Source organism: Manduca sexta, chromosome 14, assembly GCF_014839805.1.
Source record: "Manduca sexta isolate Smith_Timp_Sample1 chromosome 14, JHU_Msex_v1.0, whole genome shotgun sequence".
In the NCBI taxonomy this organism is placed as follows: Eukaryota; Metazoa; Arthropoda; class Insecta; order Lepidoptera; family Sphingidae; genus Manduca; species Manduca sexta.
Genome location: NC_051128.1, coordinates 1,504,015 through 1,525,571, shown reverse-complemented (window position 1 = coordinate 1,525,571; position 21,557 = coordinate 1,504,015). Strand labels below are relative to the sequence as shown.

The 21,557-nt window shown below is 35.2% G+C and overlaps 2 protein-coding genes across 3 annotated transcripts; one reads left to right on the top strand and one right to left on the bottom strand.

Moving 5' to 3' along the window:
* Positions 1-47: 47 nt before the first annotated feature.
* Positions 48-17,892, top strand: LOC115447487 (CTD nuclear envelope phosphatase 1 homolog). The gene is made up of 7 exons (XM_030174573.2): positions 48-325; positions 425-491; positions 4,210-4,400; positions 8,742-8,854; positions 10,010-10,125; positions 10,939-11,089; positions 11,189-17,892. The coding sequence occupies exons 1-6, from the start codon at positions 227-229 to the stop codon at positions 11,082-11,084; spliced, it is 732 nt and encodes a 243-aa protein (XP_030030433.1). The 5' UTR covers positions 48-226; the 3' UTR covers positions 11,085-11,089; positions 11,189-17,892.
* An 857-nt stretch (positions 17,893-18,749) lies between these two features.
* On the bottom strand, positions 18,750-21,416 carry LOC115447491 (mRNA-decapping enzyme 1B). 2 transcript variants are annotated; one of them, XM_030174579.2, is made up of 2 exons: positions 20,325-21,416; positions 18,750-20,249 (listed from the first exon to the last, which is right to left on the bottom strand). In XM_030174579.2, exons 1-2 carry the CDS (start codon positions 21,330-21,332, stop codon positions 20,055-20,057), a joined length of 1,203 nt encoding a protein of 400 aa, XP_030030439.1. In that variant the 5' UTR covers positions 21,333-21,416; the 3' UTR covers positions 18,750-20,054. The 2 variants fall into 2 exon arrangements, with proteins under 2 accessions (XP_030030439.1, XP_030030438.1); XM_030174578.2 differs by having other exon boundaries at positions 18,750-20,252; positions 20,325-21,415.
* Positions 21,417-21,557: the final 141 nt, after the last annotated feature.

Here is a 21,557-nt window from a genome sequence, read left to right as displayed (position 1 = left end):
AACAATCCTACACGTCACTATTCCCATTGATAAAGTAGAGAAAGGGAACGTCTGTTTTGTTTATGGCACGCGAACTGGGTCGATTATGTCATGGCGGTTTAGATGTTTTCGGCTGTTGATTTTATTGAATTTGTTTTGAATTACGCCGTCAATGATCGCGTTTGGACCGCTGCCGTTGAACACTAAACGTATTTGTGTATTAGTGAACATATTTTAAACTATTCAAATGCTGAAAAGGTTGCAAATGGGCCTTCGCGCGTTCATGCTGATCGCATCAAAAGTATGGAGTTGTTTTTGTTATATGTTTAAGAAGCAATATCGAGCGGTAAATATGAAGAATCAGTTTATAATATAGTTGTTGTGATGTATATACGATAATTTGTACGCGATGGTGTGTACGTCTCACGTGGTGTTTGATTTTCAGTTGGCACAATACCAATCCGTGAAGTATGAAATATATCCACTTTCGCCGGTATCTCGACACAGGCTGAGTGAGTATTTATCTTACTATTTATCCATACATTCACTGATCTCGATTGTACACAGTGCAATTTTTATCGGCACGATGTGTGATTATCTTTCTAAGTAGAATTTTGTTGGAAGTTGGTGATAAACAAAAGCATGCTAATTTATAACTTTTACTGATAAGTGTTGTAAACGAGATATTACGCATCCAATATGTTGTGATAACAATGATAAAAACATTTTCATTTAGAATCTGTGATAGTCAACAAACTGACATAATGCATGCCTAAAGTACTAACATAATTGAATGATTTCACACTGTATTCAAGAATAATTAAAATTCATATTAACAATAATCTTTACAAATCCTGATAGGTCTGTAATAAGAATAATGGATAGGTGGTCAAGGCAAAACATTTCATGAACTTATCACAAATCAACCAACTTTAAGTCACTTTAAACGCAAGATTTATTTCTGTTATTTAAGACTTTTTTACAATAAAGATTGGGTTTTCATCAGAATGAGACTCAAGGCTGCAAAACACAATTCTACCTTCAAACTGTTACAATTACACATTTTTGCCTGTATTTTAAACTAATTGACCTGTAATTGACGTAATAATTCAGTTTTGGTCTCATTTTTGGTATATTCTGTTGAATCAACTAATATTACATACACAGAGACAACAAAATGATATGAAACTACAATCCACAAACTTAAAAATAACTCTGATCATCATTGGCAGCACTCAGTACACTAATTGATTTTTTAGCATTTACAATCTTCAAGATAATATCAGAAAAATTATATTTCTTTGGTCCCTCTGTGTTCCTGTAAGACAGAGCCAACTATATTTTTGCTGAAGATAAAACTAATGACTCCCTCAGTGGTGTAATTGTATTAATATGACAGTAGTGCTGTGGTCTTGCCATTACTTACTCAGTAACGAGCAGGAACCTGGTACTTGTGTCCAATATGGCAATAGCCTCACATCCTATTTCATCATGGAAAGTGAATGCCACAGTTGCGCTTCTGTCTATACTGTCAGGAATAAAGGTGTCACTGTGTGTGTAATAAAATCAATAATAGCATTCTACAAAAAAAGCAATTAAACTTCATTTAATATTACTTGAATGAAGAATGCCATTCTTTGAATAATCATTGTAATTTATTCTTATTACTATCTTTTCTTTTAATTTATAGTGTATTCTGACTTAGTAATGCAATCTGACTTCACTACGCCTAATGCAAGCGAAGTGGCATCCAAATAGTGTAATGAAACTGCATTTGTCTCAATAACATTGACCTCTTCTATTGTGTAATTGAAATCTCAAAGGTGTTAATTGAATGTTATACTAGCACTTATGTTATGACATGATGTTGCTATTTTATTAAATGAGATTGTTAATTCATGTACAAAACAACATTATAAAAGCAAAATTCAACTTTTATTGAATACTTGCTTGTTAACAGTAGATTCATTGTAACTTACAACTTTTTTCTGTGCTTCACTCTATGTTTGAAATAAGTTTTATATTTATACCAATTCCATTCTACTTTCCCCAGCTGTTAACTGTATAAAATCATTGAGATGGTAATCGCCAGTCTCACTGAAATAATCTATTACTAAACATTAAAAGAGTCTGATAAATCAAACACATTTCAAAGTTACACAATACTACTTACTATACATTACTGGTCAGATCTAAAAATATTTACAAAGCCAGGTTATTTAAAAAGCTTACAAATTCATTTACTCGACTACTACTACTATTTAACAATCATGTAAAAAAATTGTCATAGACATACAAACGCCTCTCTTGAAGTGCTAAACAGAATCGCAGCCAAAGTATTCACGGTTCGCCGAACTCATTTCCGCCTACTCGGGCGATAAGTAACAGCTTGCCGTCATATCAAGGAGTCCACTTGTATTTTTGAAAACATAAAAATTTATTGGAAATTAAGTTCTGGTCAACTTTTGTAATGTAGTGTTACTTTACTAATAAGTTGACATAAAAATAATTTAAACTTTTACTTGTTTATAAAATAATATCAGCCCTGTATTATACAGGGATAGAATTTTCGTCTACTCTCTTCTATGTATGTATTACCTATTAGTGGAAACTGTGTTGGATTAAGAACCTTAATTTACATTCATTTATTTTTAGTCATAATTTGTTCTTTTTGTTTCCCAAATAAATACTGTCATATACTCAGTATGGGCCTTCTCTACTATAGAGAGGGTTGTTTATAAAACATTGTACATTGTATGACTTATTTATTACATAAAATATAGAAGAAAGTATTTACTTCACTGCATGAAGTGACTTTTCGTGTCCCTAATATTACCAACATCAATGTGTATTGTTAATTGCTCATCATGTACATTGCTGTAAGTCCATCCACTCACAACAGCTTAAAAAAACTAATTTGGAATAGTACTTGCACAAAAAAAAGAAGTAGCTGGGTCTAATATTATAAAAACATATTGGCATTTTTGCTGTAGCATTTCATGTGGTTAGCCAAATTTGGTATCCAATAAATCCCCTTTCCATATCCATTACCTATTTTTCATAAAGTTCATCAATGCACCAACAATTCCTCTACATATGAGTATGTTGATGGGTGATGATAATCGCTCACAACCAAATTATAAACTAGCCAGTGTTTATCGATTTTTATTAAATAAGCACAAAGATACAATACAAAATTTTGCCTATCAATGTCAGCATAAATTAGTCTGTCTCGCATGGTCTGCTATTATTGTAGTAAATAATGCTGATCATTGAACTCATTACAGTTATCTTAATATATGTGGTGCAATAAATGTATCCGTTTATGTATATTATAATTATTGGTTATGCATTTACAGTAATTTACAATAATTGGTCTGCTCCATATAATACTTAGGAAACAAATGTATATTAATATCGACATTGAGGAAAAAATAAATAATACATTTATTATATTTGTATTCAATTCTTACTACAGCTATAATTGCCATTGTTTGGATGTTTTTTACTCATTCACGCCAGAACGGCTGAACAGATCTGGACGAAATTTGACATAAGGATAGATTATAGCCTGGAATAGCAAATAGGCTATTTTCATCCTGCAAAAGCCAAATAAAATCTGTGCTATGACATACTTGAAAAGTGTTGCGCTGGTATCATTAGAGTGGCATAAGGCCGCAAGTGGAAGAACAAGAATGTTTTTATTTTTTAATAATAAGTGACAATATTATTATATTTACCCATATGAAACAACTCCGGTATCACCAGAAGCTATCTCAGAATCACTCATTCACTCATAATCGAGTGAATTAAACCTCCACGACACTCTACGTGGACATAATTTGCGGGATGCACCTATCATTTCGTCAAGATGCGACTAGCAGCATGCGAGGGTTCAATGTCCACGGATGTAGCTAGAGTAATTTAAAAAAAAAATACTTCCGTGTACTCATAGATTTGATCATTGTGATGTTAAAAATCATTAGTAGGCTGCCTTATCATCCACGAAAATGCAATCAGCACCTAGAGTATACGATCTGATCATCACATACAGTAACGTAGCTTGCCATGCTCTATATCTATATTTCTTCGGGGCCCTTCAGAGCAGTGCGAACTTTTGGGCGCCTGCTTTGTTTAATGTAAATGTGAGCCAAGTGGGGCCCCGTATCACTGATGCGGATGATACGGCGCTAACTACGACCCTGATCACATAACTCATTCGTGTTGCAGGTCTAGTGCGAAGGAAAATGCTAGTGCTAGACTTGGACGAGACGCTGATCCACTCGCACCACGACGCGATGCTGCGGCCGACGGTGAAGCCCGGCACGCCGCCTGACTTCGTGCTCAAGGTCACCATAGACAAGCATCCTGTGCGTTTCTTCGTTCACAAGAGGCCGCATGTCGATTATTTTTTGGATATAGTGAGTATATTGTATACATTACCTTTTTTGATTCTATAATGTAATTGACACAAGATCTATTTATTTAATATACTTGCAAAACTCAACACCAAGGCCTACAAGTGCTAGTAGCAAAGTGGAAAACTAGATTATAAAATTCTTTGCAAGTATTTCTCGCTTGTAACAGGGTGAGGTATCCAGGGTCATTTTGACATTGCGTTATTAAATTTACGCAATATTTATCTTATTGAAAATAACACTTAACAATAAAAGACTCGAAAAGTAGACGTAAAATAAAAAAATTTAAGTTTCGAATAAAACTTAAATTTGTTTATGCGCCCTAATCCTATTACTACTATTATTAGAGAATTCGAGGCAGCCGTATCATCACACTTTCAGTCAGAAATCCACTCACTCAAACCCCGTCTTCACTATGAAATGATAAAAAAATCATAAAAGTATAACTGGGATTTTGGTGATAATATTCGTTATTCATGGGTGACGGCACAATATTAGGAGAGCTAAAGGCGAGTTGGCGGTTTAATTTATTGACAGTGTCAAAATGACCCTGTATATTAACTGTAATACACTTGCCGGAGAAATAAAATCGGGAGAGGGGATTACCCATTCCAATTCCTCGTTAAAGGTCCTCCACCCTCAGTTCCTATCTGCGTGAGTGTGTTGTTTATGGATGCTAATCACTTCCATCAGGCTATCCTCTGATCACTAATTGCATTATGTAGGAATTAAATTTTCGCATCTCATTGCTGTTCGTACCAGAAAAACACGTTTATATGTATAAGTAGGATATATTGTGATGGAATTGGATAATATTTATATGAATTATTCGGGGTTATTGACATTATTCTGCTGTTATAATGCAAGTTATAAGACGTATCAGTAAATTATATAGTCCACAGTAATAAGGAAACAATTTAATATGCCTCGCTGGGGATAAAATATTTTATATTTATAGATTATGTAAAAATTAAGCGTATGAAAAAAACATTCGTGATTTATTCAGTATTTTACGTGCCATATTTTCTGTGTTCGAATGCATTTTTTGGACATACTTGTTTGCATATGACAAAAAATAAAATAAAGCAAAGATTTATAAAAAACTAGCTTTTGCCCGCGGCTCCGCCCGCGTTATAAAGTTTTTCAGGCTAAAGTTTTCCGTTATAAAAGTAGTAGTTTCCCGGGAGCCTTTGTTCTTCCCAGGGTCTCAAACTGTTTCCATACCAAATTTCATCTTAATACGTTGGGTAGTTTTTGAGTTTAACACGTTCAGGCAGACAGATGCAGCGGGGGACTTTGTTTTATAATATATATTTTTAGAACTTTTTAAGAGGAACAATCCCGTCATACATCATTGTTGCATAACTTTAACCGTTTACACAGCGCACGCAACGGAAGCTCTCAAAACTAATAATTTTTCCCCGTTTTTTCAACATGTTTCATTACTGCTCCGCTCCTATTGGGTATAGCGTGATGATATATAGCCTATAGTACTCCACGAACAAAGGGCTATCCAACGCAAAAAGAATTTTTCAGTTTGGACCGGTAGTTCCTGAGATTAGCCATTACTGCTCCGCTCCTATTGGGTATAGCGTGATGATATATAGCCTATAGCACTCCAGGAACAAAGGGCTATCCAACACAAAAATATTTTTTCAGTTCGAACCGGTAGTTCCTGAGATTAGCGTTTATGCTCCGCTCCTATTGGGCATAGCGTGATGATATATATAGCCTATAGCATTCCAGGAACAAAGGGCTATCCAACACAAAAAGAATTATTCAGTTCAAACTCCTAGTTTCTGAGATTAGCCATTACTGCTCCGCTCCTATTGGTCATAGCGTGATGATTTATAGCCTATAGCACTTCACGAACAAAGGGCTATCCAATACAAAATGATTTTTTTAAGTTCGAACCGGTAGTTCCTGAGATTAGCCATTACTGCTCTGCTCCTATTGGTCATAGCGTGATGATATATAGCCTATAGCACTCCACGAACATAGGGCTATCCAACGCAAAAAGAATTTTTCAGTTTGGACCGGTAGTTCCTGAGATTAGCGCATTCAAACAAACAAACAAACAAACTCTTCAGCTTTATATAATAGTATAGATAGATATGAGATTTATAAAATACCGTAAATAATTTTTTTGTTTTTTTTTTTATGGCATTATCAGCATTACTTTTTCAGTCGTATTTAAATTTTATAATTTTGTTAAAATAATAGAAAATAAAAATCTTACCACTCATACATTTTATGCAGTGAATTTTGATATCGTCTACGCTAAACAAGGTTACTTCTGTTTATATTACTTGTTTATTTTGTTGAAAAAAAGTTGTGATAATTCTCACAAGCTTATGTCATTTATGACATTGGCAAGTGTGGTTTACCAATTTGCGTTTGTTACATCTAGCGAAAATCGCGAATTTACGAAAGACTGAATATGCCACGTAGCGAAGGTGGCACGAAATTCGACCGTACGTGAATCATTGCCATATCTCCGTTGTTATAAAAGTAACTTTATTAAATCAATTATAATTATTCTTTATTTTGGAAGATTTTTTCTACTTATATATTTATTTTAAAACATCAATGTAAAAAAAAGAATATTTCAAAAATGAATCACGTGTTACGGGAGATGCAAGAACCTAGCCACAGGCGAGGCGGTTAGGAATTCAAGGAGAGGAATCTCCTCGCGTGTCGTGTTCCACAATACTGCCTTAAACATCTGCAATTAAAATTATTATTATCATGTATCTTAATCTTAAACTGTCATAAGTGTAACTATGTTTGCCTACGTGACTAATAAATTATTTTATTTTACGTTCATAAACACGTTATGAATAGTAACAATATTATGTAGAAAATTGAATTAAAAGCATTGCGTTGTTCTCATCGTCTTGGAACATTGTAATTAAAATGTTATTCGTTCCAGTTTATAATTACGTAGACTTATAATTTGAAATTATTTTTTGACCATGTTATAATTGGAACGATTAAAAAAAACGCCAATCGTTTAAAGTATTTTTATGGTTTCCTAATTGAAGTGCTCGGTGCTATCTGAAAAAGCTGAGAAATCTCACGTGAATTGAAATTCAACGAAAACTTTGTTAGTGTTTATTTTAAACAATTTATTAACAGTTTTACGTCCAAATGAATGTGTTTAACCCAAACAGTGTTAGCGTGTGGGCGCATGTCCAGATGTTTGGTTGTTATAAGGTACCACGCAGACGACGGTTGTAGGTAAGTATGATAACGATTGAAATTAAACCTTATATTTCTTAGAATATGGTTGATATACTTATAATGAACACAAAATCTATTAGGGCTGCTTCACTTAGTGCCCTGTGTTTTGCAGGATCACACTAATGTAAATCATGTGCGAAGGATTTATGTTTGAATTTTGAACGAAGTTGGAAAGATATTTAGATATAATTTGTCCTTGCCTAGACACCGACCATTCCTGTAAGTATTCCATTATTGGCGTACATTTAGTAACGCACATCGAAATAAAAACAGCGTTTATCGACCGCCACATCTTTTATTTGGAGCGTAGTTTGGTGTCATGGCCCCGCAGTTTTTTAAGATTTTTTTTAATGCCACACGATACGAATTAATCGAAATTTTAGGAATAAAATTATGGGGAAATTAGAATGAGTGGCAACTTTTCGATCGGCAAAATTGCGGTCGGCGATCGGTAACGCTATTGTTAAGCGCCATATTTAGAGTGCATGGCGCTTATAGTCAAGTTAAGTGCACAGTGTCAGAATAAAAAGTTTGTTATCGCTGCCGCTCTCCGTCTGCGCACGTCTTTAGGAATGTTATATCGCACGCTATCTCTGGCGTGCTTCCTTGTTGATAAATTATCGCCACCTGATGTTGACTGTTTACAATAAAAGGTGGAAAAACGAACTAATGGGTCACCTGATGGCGAATGTTCACGATCGCTCAGGAACACCCATGCTGACTGAGGAATTTAGAATGCGTTAAAAATTATTTAGGGAAATGGTAACGCTTAAAGATTTCGGGATATGTGGCAAATTAATTTTTATTTGTCATTGTTAAGGACTATTGTTTATAAAAAGCAATTAAAATTATAGAAAATAATTAAAAAAGTAAAACGTGACTCAATGAAAGTAGTACAAAACATATCAAATATGTCTTGAAATTAAATGAGTGGATCTTAGATTTACCTCTAAAAAGTGAACGTTTCATTCAGTTCATTCAATCCTCAAATTCAGTCATTGATCACCCCATAGGCTACATTTTGTCCTGAAGTGATATCCACGCAAACGAAGACGCAACCAAAACTTATAATTTTACAATCAGTCGGTGGTATGATTGCAGGTGTCACAGTGGTACGAGCTGGTGGTGTTCACGGCGTCGATGGAGATATACGGCGCGGCGGTCGCCGACAAGCTGGACAACGGGCGGGGCATACTGCGCAGGAGGTTTTACAGGTGACTTTACATTTACACTGGACATAGCATGCCAAAAGTACAGCGCAAAAAGATAATGGTATATGTGATACCACTGTACCTGATGGTAAGTGGAGTGGGGTCTAATAAAATTTCGAGTGACGAGAGATGATTACCCTCTACAGTCGATACAATTATGCCGGCCTGTTGGGTCGGGATATACATAGGCTGATCCCGGAACGCGACACACATGGGTCACTATGGCGGGCTTTAACACCTTGTATACGGTTGTCGCTATCCGGGCGGATATAAAATATATCCAGTGTTGTGGATATATATTATATCCGCCCAACATTGAATTATATAAAACAAAAATACCTAGTTATATTAATCGCTTTCGGTTTTAATTTTATTTAGTACATAGACCATTGAGGTGTCGATGTTTTTACATTTTAAAATGGTCAATCGAAATTTCTAATACCTTCTAATTGGAGTTAGTGTATTTCATCACGTAACTAAAAATAGACAAATATGAAATATTAATCGGATTAGCTAGTTGCGATGGTAAAACATCTTAAAAAGCGTCACTTGCAGTTTTCTATTTGCAAAAAGTTGATGTCATATTAAAAACGCGCGGAAGGTTTTTGAAATCCAAATATCGTTTAGAACAGATTCACTTCTTAGCTTAATAATATCATAAATGCGAAGATTTATCAAAATGTTTGTTTATTTGTTAGAAGTAAACGCAGAAGCAGCCGAATCAATTTAAATGAAATTTGGTACACAAATAGATCATGTCCTGGATTAACCACATTTTTATCCCAGTAAATTGGCGCCTTAGGAAAATAATGAGATTTTCTAAATAGAGCATGCTGGGGTTATAAATCACTGCATTGTTTTAGGGTCTTTTGTAGCGGGAAACGCTTTTCAAGCGAGCAAAGCCGCTAGCAACACCTAGTTCATTATAACAACTTACAAAGACATCTGTATCTCATAGTGAAAGGCACAGGAGTAACAAAATGCCACCACAAATTGTTTGTACAAATTCCGGTCCCTAGCAACACACGAATCTTAACCAAGATCTCGTCATTTTTTATTGTTTAATTATGTTCACTAAGCAAATATGACGATCTTAGTTCGTCCAAATAAATATTAAATATAATACATATTTGATTTATGAAATGTATGTGATTCCAGACAACACTGCACAGCGGAGCACGGCTCGTACACAAAAAACTTGTCGTCGATATGCGACGACCTCAACAGAGTGTTTATTCTGGACAATTCGCCCGGAGCGTACCGGGATTTTCCAGGTAAATAGACATTTTCTGATCGTGCTTGTTGCAATTTTAATACTTGTACAGTAAATTTCAGGAATACATAATATTATATAGTAATTTAAAAAGAAATAAAATTCAAAAATAACAATATAACGTAATGAAGATAATCACTACAATCGTGGGTCACAGACCCAGAATAACATGACTCGACTTGTGCAGCTATATGATTGCTACTACCACTTTTGTGCAGTTAATATATGGTACTACTCTATTCATAGCGGCGATAACCTAGTTGGGTGTGGAATGGACTGCCAAGACGAATGTCCGTAGGTTCAAATTCCAAGGTCACACACCTCTGACTTTTCTGAAATCATGTGTGTATTCTTTGTGAATTTATCGTTCGCTTTAACGGTGAAGGAAAACATCGTGAGAAAACCTGCATATCTGAAAAGTTCTTTATAGGAATTTCGAAGGTGTGTGAAGTCTAGCAATCCGCACTAGGCCAGCGTGGTGGACTAAGGCCTAATCCCTCTCAGTAGTAGAGGAGGCCCGTGCCGAACAGTGGGACAGTATATAATACGGGGCTGATATTATTATTATTATACTATATTCATAAAGTATACTTAATCACAACAATGATAGACAGTCATACACACATAACTACTATCAGTGGCGAAAGGTGAAATTTTCTAAAAGGGAAGCCGACATATACATAGGTACTAATATGCATGAATGCGGTCTGCAAATCGTTCTGATTCGATTTTAAATAATTAGAAAAGGGAGGCCGGCAGGAATCGGGTTATATGGACCCTTCGCCACTGAGTAATAGCTACCGTTTGTGTGCAGACAACGCGATCCCGATCAAGTCGTGGTTCAGCGACCCGCTGGACGTGGCGCTGCTGAGCCTGCTGCCGGTGCTGGACGCGCTGCGCTTCACGCACGACGTGCGCTCCGTGCTGTCGCGCAACCTGCACCTGCACCGCCTGTGGTAGCTGCTGTGAGTACACCAGTCACGAGTGACCCGGGCAATGCTAACGGTGATCAACTACACGGTGACATGATAATGGGTAATAATAAATTTCCCGTCTAATTACAGATAAATACCGGCTTTTGTACAAATGAAGGACGCGCCGCGGGTCGCCTCAACCTATTTATTATTTTCCACTCGTTACGCCCCGAGGGGCTCCCATTCAAACTTAGTTTGTAATAATAGTTGAATAATTTGTTTTTTTTTATAAGTTTTGTTTAATGTAAACAAGTGATTATCACGATATACATATAACGTGTATATAGAGTTACCTACGTATGTAGGGAGGCGTTTTTGAAACGTCGTTTCTGTGCGTGAGTCATGGAAGGTGGAGGCCTCACTGCAAGAGATTACTGAGTAGTTTAGTACGTCTAGTCGTCCCGCCGTTCGTGGCTGTCGCAGAAGAGAACAGCCCGCCCCGGAATAGGGTTCATAGTTCTGCCGAATGACACGTCACAATGTAGAACCATGACAAACAAACAGCCCGAGTGTATGGCATGTTGATGTGTGCGCCGGCGTTGTAGCGAAATTGAGTGTGTTATTTGGCGAATATATATTTTTTTCTCCCTTTTTATTACATTGTAAAGAAGTATTCGTTTTTGTATGTGCAAGGAAAATGTTACATTTGGATCATATACATGTTTTGTTGTACTTTTTTATCAGTGCAAGTAGCAACCTCCAAATGAGAATGATAAGAATCATGCTACAAAAATCCAGACTTCCGAATTAGTGTTTTGTACATTTCTACAGTACCAGCCGACAGTGAGGCCACAACCTTTCTCAATATTATCAGGAATATTGTCAGGAGCCGAGTGAAACCGACACTTCATGAAAATTCATGTTGACAAACATTTTAATTGCGCTGTCTTATGAAAAGGCTGCCTTCAAAACAATAGGACTAATTTTGATGACTACGATGAGCAGGATTCGTGAATATACTAAAATTTAATACCCTTTTTGTTGTGGGTCAGATTTGACCCCTAGCAAGTTTTAGATGAAAATTAATTTACAATGGCCCAAGGCCTTTACACTTCACTCAGTTTGAAATTTTAAACTAATTTATTCCAATTTCGAAGTTCCATATTTTTTTTGTGACGATTTTTAAATCTCGATTTCAGGGCAGCTGAACGTTATGGAAATGTCAATAATTCACCTATACATGAATGTTAAATCACGCGCGTAGAAATATACTAAATAGAAAAAATATATATTGATAAATAAAACAAAATAATACATTGTTCAATAATATTTTGTTGGAACACTTATAAGTATAATTTAAAAATCACTACTTCAGTCAATATTTTGTTCGTTTTGAAAATCCCGGATCAACATGAATTAGTTTACTTTTAATCATGGATTGAAATATAACATTATTAGGCATCTGCAAAGGCAGAAGTGATTTAGCTACAATAAAAAACCTTCAAGATGTAAAATAAACTATATTTTAAATGCCATAAATGACATTTTAAATTATACTTACAATATGATTGTTTTTTCGAAGTAACGGGATTCATTTCACGCAATATAATTACCAAATATGTCCCTCTCATTTAAAATCCACGTAAAGTTTATTTTATGGATTGTAACTGTAAGTATTAAATAATAAAAAACGTACTTAAAATGTTCCTAAACAGGGCCAGTATTTAAATAAAAAATATAAAAAATTCAACACGAAAAGAATTTATTAATCTTTATGGTGTTAAATCGTTCAAAATGCTTTGCATTTTTAAATATTTCAAAAATGTCGTTTAATTTTATAGATCATAAAAAGAAACGATAAGGCAAGGTTTTAGGTATTGAAAACAACTCTTTATAATCGTAACTAATAACTAACATATATCTGTGGCTTGCATCAGTGGCGAAGGATGAAGTTTTCTGAAAGGTAACCCGGCACAATATACATAGTATCACGTCTCTATCCCGTAGGGGTAGGCAGAGACTATGGATTGCCATTTTGCACGCGCTTCCTCCACCTTCATCAATCTTTTCATGTATTTCCGCCGGTTCTGGATACTTCTGACCTTTACTAGCCTGTACTAAGAATGTCAATTATCCAACGCAATATAAAGGTACTAATATGCATAAATGCGGTCTGCAAAACGCTCTGATGATAATTAGCGTCTAAAGAAATTCTGTATAAAGGGAAGCCGGTAGGAATCGGGCTATATTGACCCTTCGCCACTGGCTTGCATACTATTTTGGCTGACAGATACAATCCTGAATAAACTGGCTGACTAACTGGATGGCAATAAGTTGAGAGTTACTCGGTAACTAGGAACTTAATAAAATACTGCTTAAATTTAAATGCAATTAACCCTATAAAGTATGGTTTTGTTTATCAATTTCCATAATAGGAAAAAAGCGTTTCCATGTGGGTTTGAATAAGAGCAACGTTTTTAAAAATGCTACAACAAAGTTTTCTATGTATGGCAAAATCTTTAGTGAAGGTGAGCGAACAGCAAACAACTACTAACTGTTAGTGGCTTTGATAAATGAAACCATTGCCCAGTGAATACATTTTTGTAAATATTATTTTAATCGGACAGTTTCTATGTGGTTTGCCTATTTTTGAAAACACTGATCTCTTAGTTTTAATTTGTGTTTAGTCGCTTTAGACGTACCAAATCACATTTCCCAACGGTTCCAATTTTGTAACAATCACACATCAATAGTATACAAAATAATTTTTATTTAAAAGTCGGCAAATCACTGAGATCGCGTCGACCACTGCGATGGCACACGACACGCGGCGCTGAAAATAAACGATGGATGGCCGGATATGTTACAATTTCATTTAAAATGTCCATTGTATCAGCAATCTTTACTATTATTGTCAGTATTTGTCAGAAGCCGTAATGACTGCCAAATTAATTTATGGTAAAATATCACTAATGCACATACCTTTTAGGGACACGGGTCTGGCCTAAATAAACTATGTCGCGGCGTCAAACTGGCCATTCGGGCCACGACCGAGCGTTTTATTTAACGCCACGTCGAGGACACGTTGCGTGGACGCGCCCTTACATTTCACACGGTGGAACTGCGGCAATAAGCTAGAGAATATAACCGTCATGTACAAATGGTATACAGATACAAGTTTTGTGCAGTTTTGATCGTAATAAACGACAATTTATTTGACTATATGAAGATTGAAACGAATTATGAGATAATTTTTTTTTTATTGAAATTGTGTATTCAGTGGGCAAGAATTGGGGCGCACTATATGACGCTCAACATGTCTAGCAACATAAATAAGTCGTGGGGCACATTGCTATGCTATGATGAATGGCCGCCATTGTTGCCCAGTCAATACGTATAATAAATGACGTGCAGTGAAAAATGTTTCGGGCTTAAAACCAATTATAAATACAGGGATTTAAGAATTAAATGCAAAGGAATAGAGAATGTCGTGTATTACGAACATGACTCCAACATGTAGAATTTTATAAAGAGTTGTTACATGATGTGTGTCGGACTCCATTAGTCGACAACTTAATATTAAACCGAACGGTCGACGACGGTACATGGAGTGATGGCAAAGCACATTTATTTGCAGCATAATAAATCTTATGCTAATAGCATTAATGTCCACATTTCATTGATACCGTTGTAGCGCACATGTCAAATGAACGTTAAGATATCAAATAATAAACGCCATGTTTAACAAAATAGGGTTTAAACTCGTTTGCATCAAACACGGTTTTGCTATCCCATCACTGTACTGTCGCTGAGCGTTGCCGTTTATTCCTAACGGAATAGTATGTAATTATTAGTTATAACAAATTGTTTATATAGAAATTAATGTTTTTTTTTAAAACCAAATAGTTGAGATGATAAGTTTTTGTGTCTAGTACAATTTAATGAAAGAGCAATGCATGTACAATACATGGTATGACTGATGTAAAAATTGTATAAAAAATACATTAAAAATGTCATTAGAGAATTTTGAATACACCGCGCATAAGTCATATTGTTTTCTTTGTGTTACTTCATATTGTCCAAGGAAATTGGTTCCTTCTGCCTTAGATTAACACGGTAAGAAAGGGTCTAATAATTTCTTCAGTCGAAGTTGGTAGGCTCACTAATGTCGATATTCAAGATGCCTCTCCACCAAAGTTAGATTTTTATGCCGAAACGAATAAGTGCCAATTCTACAACTGCGGATAGGTCTACATGTTGTTGAATAATTTTGCATTATCCAAATTTGAAATGAAAGTCACAAGTCACTAGAATTTTCCCAGCCTGCTATTTAGATGCGCATAGGCAGCTCATGGTGTCAGTAATTTTTTTCCATGTATTTATGTACAATAGGCGCTATACATTTGTGTCCAAAATTTATTACATACCTATTAAATATATTAACAATTCCCATATGTAAATCACCAATAGAATAAAAGAATAGGTGAGACTTATATTTTGCAATCATGTTAATTTATTCATACCATAGCTTTGGTGGACAGGCACTCTTATCAGGGGCTCGTTCAAAGCCTTCGTAAAAATCAGAATCGAATACTATTACTTTCGAAACTTGCAAATTACTTATTGTTTGATCGGCTGCATATAGTGAAATTATCGAACAGGTTCATTAAAATAAGACGAGTAAAACACACACATCACGCATTTATCCCCGATGCGTGCAAGCAAGGTACCCACTTTTCGCAAAGTGTGGTCCCTCCCATGAAGTGATAGGGGGCGAGCCTTTCGCCACATTAGGCACAAACAGACTCCTGGTTGATACTGAGATAAGACGAGTAATCATTTGCAATAGCCACTTACGCCAACTGAAATCACTTACATCCATTATCTTTATACATACCTTTCAGATTACGCGTAGAGTAGCGAATAGTCTGTCGGTTGGATATGCCATTCCTATAGTTTTTTTAATTTTTTAATTTCATATTGGCGTCAACGATTGTGAAAAGACGTGTTGGCTTCGACCCCATACCTGTTTACGATAATTGTATAGATTAAAAAAATTAAAAATGTCGAACTTATTATATTATTATTATTAACTAGGAGGCCTAGTATTTGCGACTTAATAATACAAATGATGTAAAACTGATTAAAATATTATGTTTTGAAGTTTGGGACACAAACCTCCATCACTTGAATTAATCAAATTGGAAGACTTAACAATAAATAAACAACTGGTGTTAAATACTACTGTAATAGATTAGCAATACATTCTCCAATCAATTCTAATTCAAAAACATATTAATGTGTCGATCAAAAATTCGTAATTTGTTTCATATACACGTCGAATTGTGAACAGGCTGACTTACAGTTTTCGATAATCGAAAGGATAAGGTATGTTTCTCTTATCACGCGATAATACAATAATTCCGAAAAAAGCAACATTTCTATCGCTTTGCAATCTCAAGGGCGTTATGCTGATTTGATTTTGAACTTTATCGGAATATTTTTTATGCTGTTTCCTGGTTAATTTTAACTTATGAATCGCGCATATTTGCAAAATATGGGCGTGATTCGATAATTACGTAAGTAATTTATAGGGCATTGAATGATTTTCTTCTAAAGAAAACAACATGATAGACCATTTACACGTCGCGAATATTGAAACTTAAAAGCTATTAGTGTCTTGTGATTAGATGAACCACATTTAAATTTCAATGTATAGCAGTGGCGAAAGGCGAAATCTTCCGCAAGAGAACCTAACACAACATACAGCTATATACATGAACGCGGTCTGCAAGTCGTTCTAATGATAATTAGATTCTGCATAAAAGGAAGCCGATAGATATCGGGTTATATAGACCCTTTGCCACTGATTTACACAAATAATATTTTTTCCGAATGTATCAACTGATCTACGTACAATCGAATATCACAATTTATTGTCTTCAATATCGATAAATCTTAGCTTATGCTATCACTTCAATGTTGGTCTCGTGTATATGGTCCGTTACTACGTACGCATGCACTTCTTTAGATGTCACTAAGTAATGTAAACAATAGAATAACTAAATCATGTAATAATTTGTGTAAATATGTTCTTGTAGCATATCATGGATGTTCCGTTGAAATCACAGGGTGAATTTAGTGAAGTGAGATTAAAAATATTTTTTCTGTTTAATTTTGCCCTCACAGTAGAGGTCTCGGGTGTTTTGTACTTAGCTAAGTAGATTTCATAATGTTTCTACAAATTAATCGTACATAACATTTGAGGCCGCAATACGATGTACCTAATATTGTATACACAAATCATAGCACAATAATCATAATATAACCAACGAGATGTGGACATAACTCATTTATTTTTTTCTAAATTTATTCGGAAAGTTTTTGTGAAAATCGAATCAATGAATGTATCGAGTTCTGAATCCATTCGTTTAGACTTCCATTGCCGTTTGAATTTATAACTATTTTATGATTGATCGAATTGCTGGAATTGTCATGGTATTGAAATCGGCTTTAGATTTTGTAAATATGCAGGGATGATTACAATCAAAAAGAAGCTTGAAGTTATTTTTATGATTTACCAAAAAGGAAAAAAAAAACATTTAGACAATAAAGGTGTGAGGGCAAACAAATTAATTTCAATCGATCGTTTCCTAATCGTAAGGTAGTTGTATTTTTCAAACGGTATATAAAATTTGATAAATGTTTACTGTTAAATATTAAAAAATGTTCTGTGCGCCATATCGGCGACTGTTTGAAACAATAAACTGTGTAACAATGTTGTGGTCTCAACTGGTTGTTTAAAGTGCAAAACCAATTTGTAATATAGCGATATTAAATCGATTTAAAAAATATTTTTTTTGTTTTTATAAAACTTTTTTTCATTTGTGGGAATGTCACAGATAATGTGTGATATTTGTTTGGTGATTAGATTTTCAAAACACCTTTTTAAGTATGCTTGATTGTAAAATAATTTGTATTGAGATAAGTAACTATGCATTTCTGATAAAAGGAATTGAAAAGGACTCAAAATAGATATTATCATGAAAATTGCCACATTATTATACTATTGAAATAATACAGCAGTTTATAATCTTCTCTATCAGTCTCAAGTACTAGTAAGTATAAACTTTTAAATAAACCACTTGGTTCTAGGACTTTTTCAGTTACATCATTTACCGATGTTTTCAATAATCGATCCCAAACTCAATCTTCAATCCGATTCCGAGAATGAATTAAGCAAAATAGCATGTCAAAAAATCTTTGTTCTGATTGCAGGGCCGTAGCTAAGAGGGGGCATTGTGGGGCAATGCCCTATCTTAATAATCAACTAAATTATACATAACTACTCTATCAAAATATATGGAGCAGCGGGTTTTTTATTCATGGTTTGGAAGTTGGTCCCATAGTAAGTTATTCGTATTGATGGGTGGAATAACCCCCTTTCGAGATTTAAGGGAATTTTGTTACAATCTGTATATTACTTTAACAATTGCGTAAGTATTAACCGGAATCATTCACGTTCACAAGTCAAGAAAGCCAAAAATCGATTGAGCAGAGCCTCCATAGCCAAGTCTAGCTACGGCCCTGTCTGATTGGTAAATTTTTGGAATTGATCGAAAAAAGCAATTGGAATAGTTTATTGAAGATATCGGTTAGAGTAGGTACCTGAAACTAAACAAAGTTAGATAGAAAAAAAAATAAAAGAAAGTATAATTCAATGAACCCTTTAATTTGAGACTATTTTGATGATATATTTCTAACGGAAAATTGTCAAAAACTATTTTACGCCGGAACTAGATACAAGAAATATTGGAGCATGTAGAGTATTGGTAAGTTCGTAAGAAATGATCGCGCTAATCACATAATGAATTATCTAGGCCAGACTATCTTTAGAATTGCTCCTCAGTACAATGATTTGTAATGTTTACATCAATTCATGTCATTTTAATTTCTGTAAAGGCGAAGACTAAGCTATTTATTTCACAAGTCATGGGTAAGAAGTTTATTTTAAATTTGTCGCATTTTGATATTTTATACCTGATTGTAAAATCGGCTTACTATCTCATGGTGTTTGTTTCAACAAAATATAAACACGCCTTTTTTTTCAAAATGGTGTTTATCATTAATGGGAAAAGATTGTAAATCCCAGTGGAAATTTAGGCATTTCCCAGTATGACCATTCTTTAACATGGATGCACAACATAACATCCGTAAAGTACAAAGTTGATTCTTAGGAGAAATATATGTTAAAAAATTCGTTTCTCCAAAATCAAATAGTTTTCCTTTTTTTATTAAGAAGTTATTTATCCAATTAAGTTTGTCTTATATACAGGAAAAAGTTTATTACTGACTGAAAAAACTAAAATTTGTTTGAAATCTTAAGTAGGAAACCTTGTAGAAACTTAAATGAAAACTATTGGAAAATTTTACATGTCTAAAAATGTTTCACATACAATAAAACTAGAAAATGAGACACCTACCAGTAACAGATTAAGTAAACATAGACATTGTAAACAAATAGCAAATTTTTGCAGTCCTTATATAAATTACAAACAAAGTCTAATTTCAAAATATCTCCTTATTTTCGTAATTTTATTGCAACAAACATATCTGTAAAGCTTTGTCATCTCTACGAGATAGAAATATGTATTGTCCTTTAATTTGTGTTCATACTTTAACAAATCAATATACTAAACTAGGTATATGCTGGGACTTGTGTCAGAATTTCATCAAGCCTTAAGCTGAAGCCAATAGAAATATCACAAATAGCTGCTTAAGGAATCATTTACAAGACTCGCCCATCAGAAGGCGACAAGTCACTAAAATTCATTCTCTATACAGATTACAATGACACATTTTGTAGTTTAAAACTTATTATAAAATATTCTGTCCAAATAATGAGTTTCTACAAAACTAGAAGGTGGACAATGTTTTAGGAGATTTTACACTTCAAATTACAACTGTACATTACTGGTGGCCGGCAAAATCGGCCACGGTCGTAAAAGAATGAATTTTATGACACTGAAAAGGCTTTTTCTGAAAAAGATTTTACGTAAGCCTCATGCAGTTTGTTGACAAAGTCAGCGTCGTGTTTGAGTAGATAGTTGAAAGCTTGAAGCAGCTGATTTCTGGTGAGAGGCTCCGGAGTGGGCTGGACGTCGCCACCGGTACTCGCAGTGAACATGGTGGGTGGCATCAGGGCCGGCTTCTGCTGAGTGGTCATACAGTCAATCAAAGGGTACATTCCAATGTCTTCCACTTTGCTACCATTAAAAGTGCTTACCGGATGACCAATGTCCTGGGATTGGTTAAGATAGGTGGCTAGAGGAGATGTTGATTTTGGTGATGACATCCTCATCAAGTTCAACTCATTTTCCAGCGGTATTAGACCATTAGAATCATTCCCATCCAAACCCTTCTTAACTCCAGATATCCTCTGATTTTGTTTCTCATTAGGTGTAGATTTTAATGGGAACACACATGGCTGCCTCATGGCCGAGTCTATGGCTATGTTACCATTCGAGTTCTGTCCCTCCTGAGGAGTGACAGAGCGTTGCTGCTTCTCTATGTGTTCAACTGAGTGTGCAGGATTACTCATGAGCCTCTGCAACAGTTGAGGCACCTCTCTCGCGTCCGTTGCACGCGGGCCAAAGATTCCGGGCGAGGGTAAAGAGGAAACGGCGGGCATCTGCGCCGCAGCACCACTACCCGCTTTCGCAAAGAAGTCCATGACACTCTGGGAAGCCATGTCGGAGGCCCGTGACGGCGTGGACTCATTCTTATTCGCTAGACCTTTATTTGAATTGAAGTCGTCCTGCGCCTTGCTCAGCATGCTGAATATGTCGACCGGCTGGCTGGATGTCGTGGACGTATTGTATACCGCGTTCTGCGGCATATTTTCACCCGGCGACTGCTTAATTGACTCCTTTACCAGCGCGTTTAGCTTCGTGGCCACTCTGACGCACTCTTCTTTATCGTAGAACCATATGCCGTAAATGCGACATTTGGCATTTCGATACAGTAGGAAAGGTTCTTTCAATTGTAATTCGATTCCTTTCGACACGGGTTCGATGAGGTTGTTCGTGTTCAACCTATTCATAATCACTAAACTATGGTTCGGCTCTCCATTTCTACTGTACACAAACAAAGCGCCCTCGATGTTAGTTTTTTCCCATTCGTTCTCTTCGAATGTATAAAGCGCAACATGGGTGGCACTATCAACTATTGCTTTTACATAAGGATCTGCTCTTTTTAAAGCAGCGAAATTCATACGTGAACCGGTGTCAGCCATTTTATAGCAACAAAATACTAGATTTTGTACAGCGAGCAAGCATCACAGCAAAATGACAAGAACAAATATGTTCGCCATTTTGTAACGTTCCGAATTTTGATCTTTTGGAGTAATTTCAATATTTTTTATATAGTTTTTACTATTTGCCCTCAAATAATAAAATACATTATATCATATATTTTGTAAAATTATATCGTAAAAAAATTATTACAAACGTATAATGCA

Excerpts from the sequence above, each read along its gene's own strand:
- LOC115447487 (XM_030174573.2), top strand. The coding sequence starts at position 227 with ATGCTGAAAAGGTTGCAAATGGGCCTTCGCGCGTTCATGCTGATCGCA. Across the intron at positions 4,401-8,741 it reads TCGATTATTTTTTGGATATA|GTGTCACAGTGGTACGAGCT; the intron begins GTGAGTATATTG and ends GTATGATTGCAG. Across the intron at positions 10,126-10,938 it reads AGCGTACCGGGATTTTCCAG|ACAACGCGATCCCGATCAAG; the intron begins GTAAATAGACAT and ends GTTTGTGTGCAG.
- LOC115447491 (XM_030174578.2), bottom strand. The coding sequence starts at position 21,332 with ATGGCTGACACCGGTTCACGTATGAATTTCGCTGCTTTAAAAAGAGCA. Across the intron at positions 20,253-20,324 it reads CCCAGGACATTGGTCATCCG|CAGAAGCCGGCCCTGATGCC; the intron begins GTAAGCACTTTT and ends ATGACCACTCAG.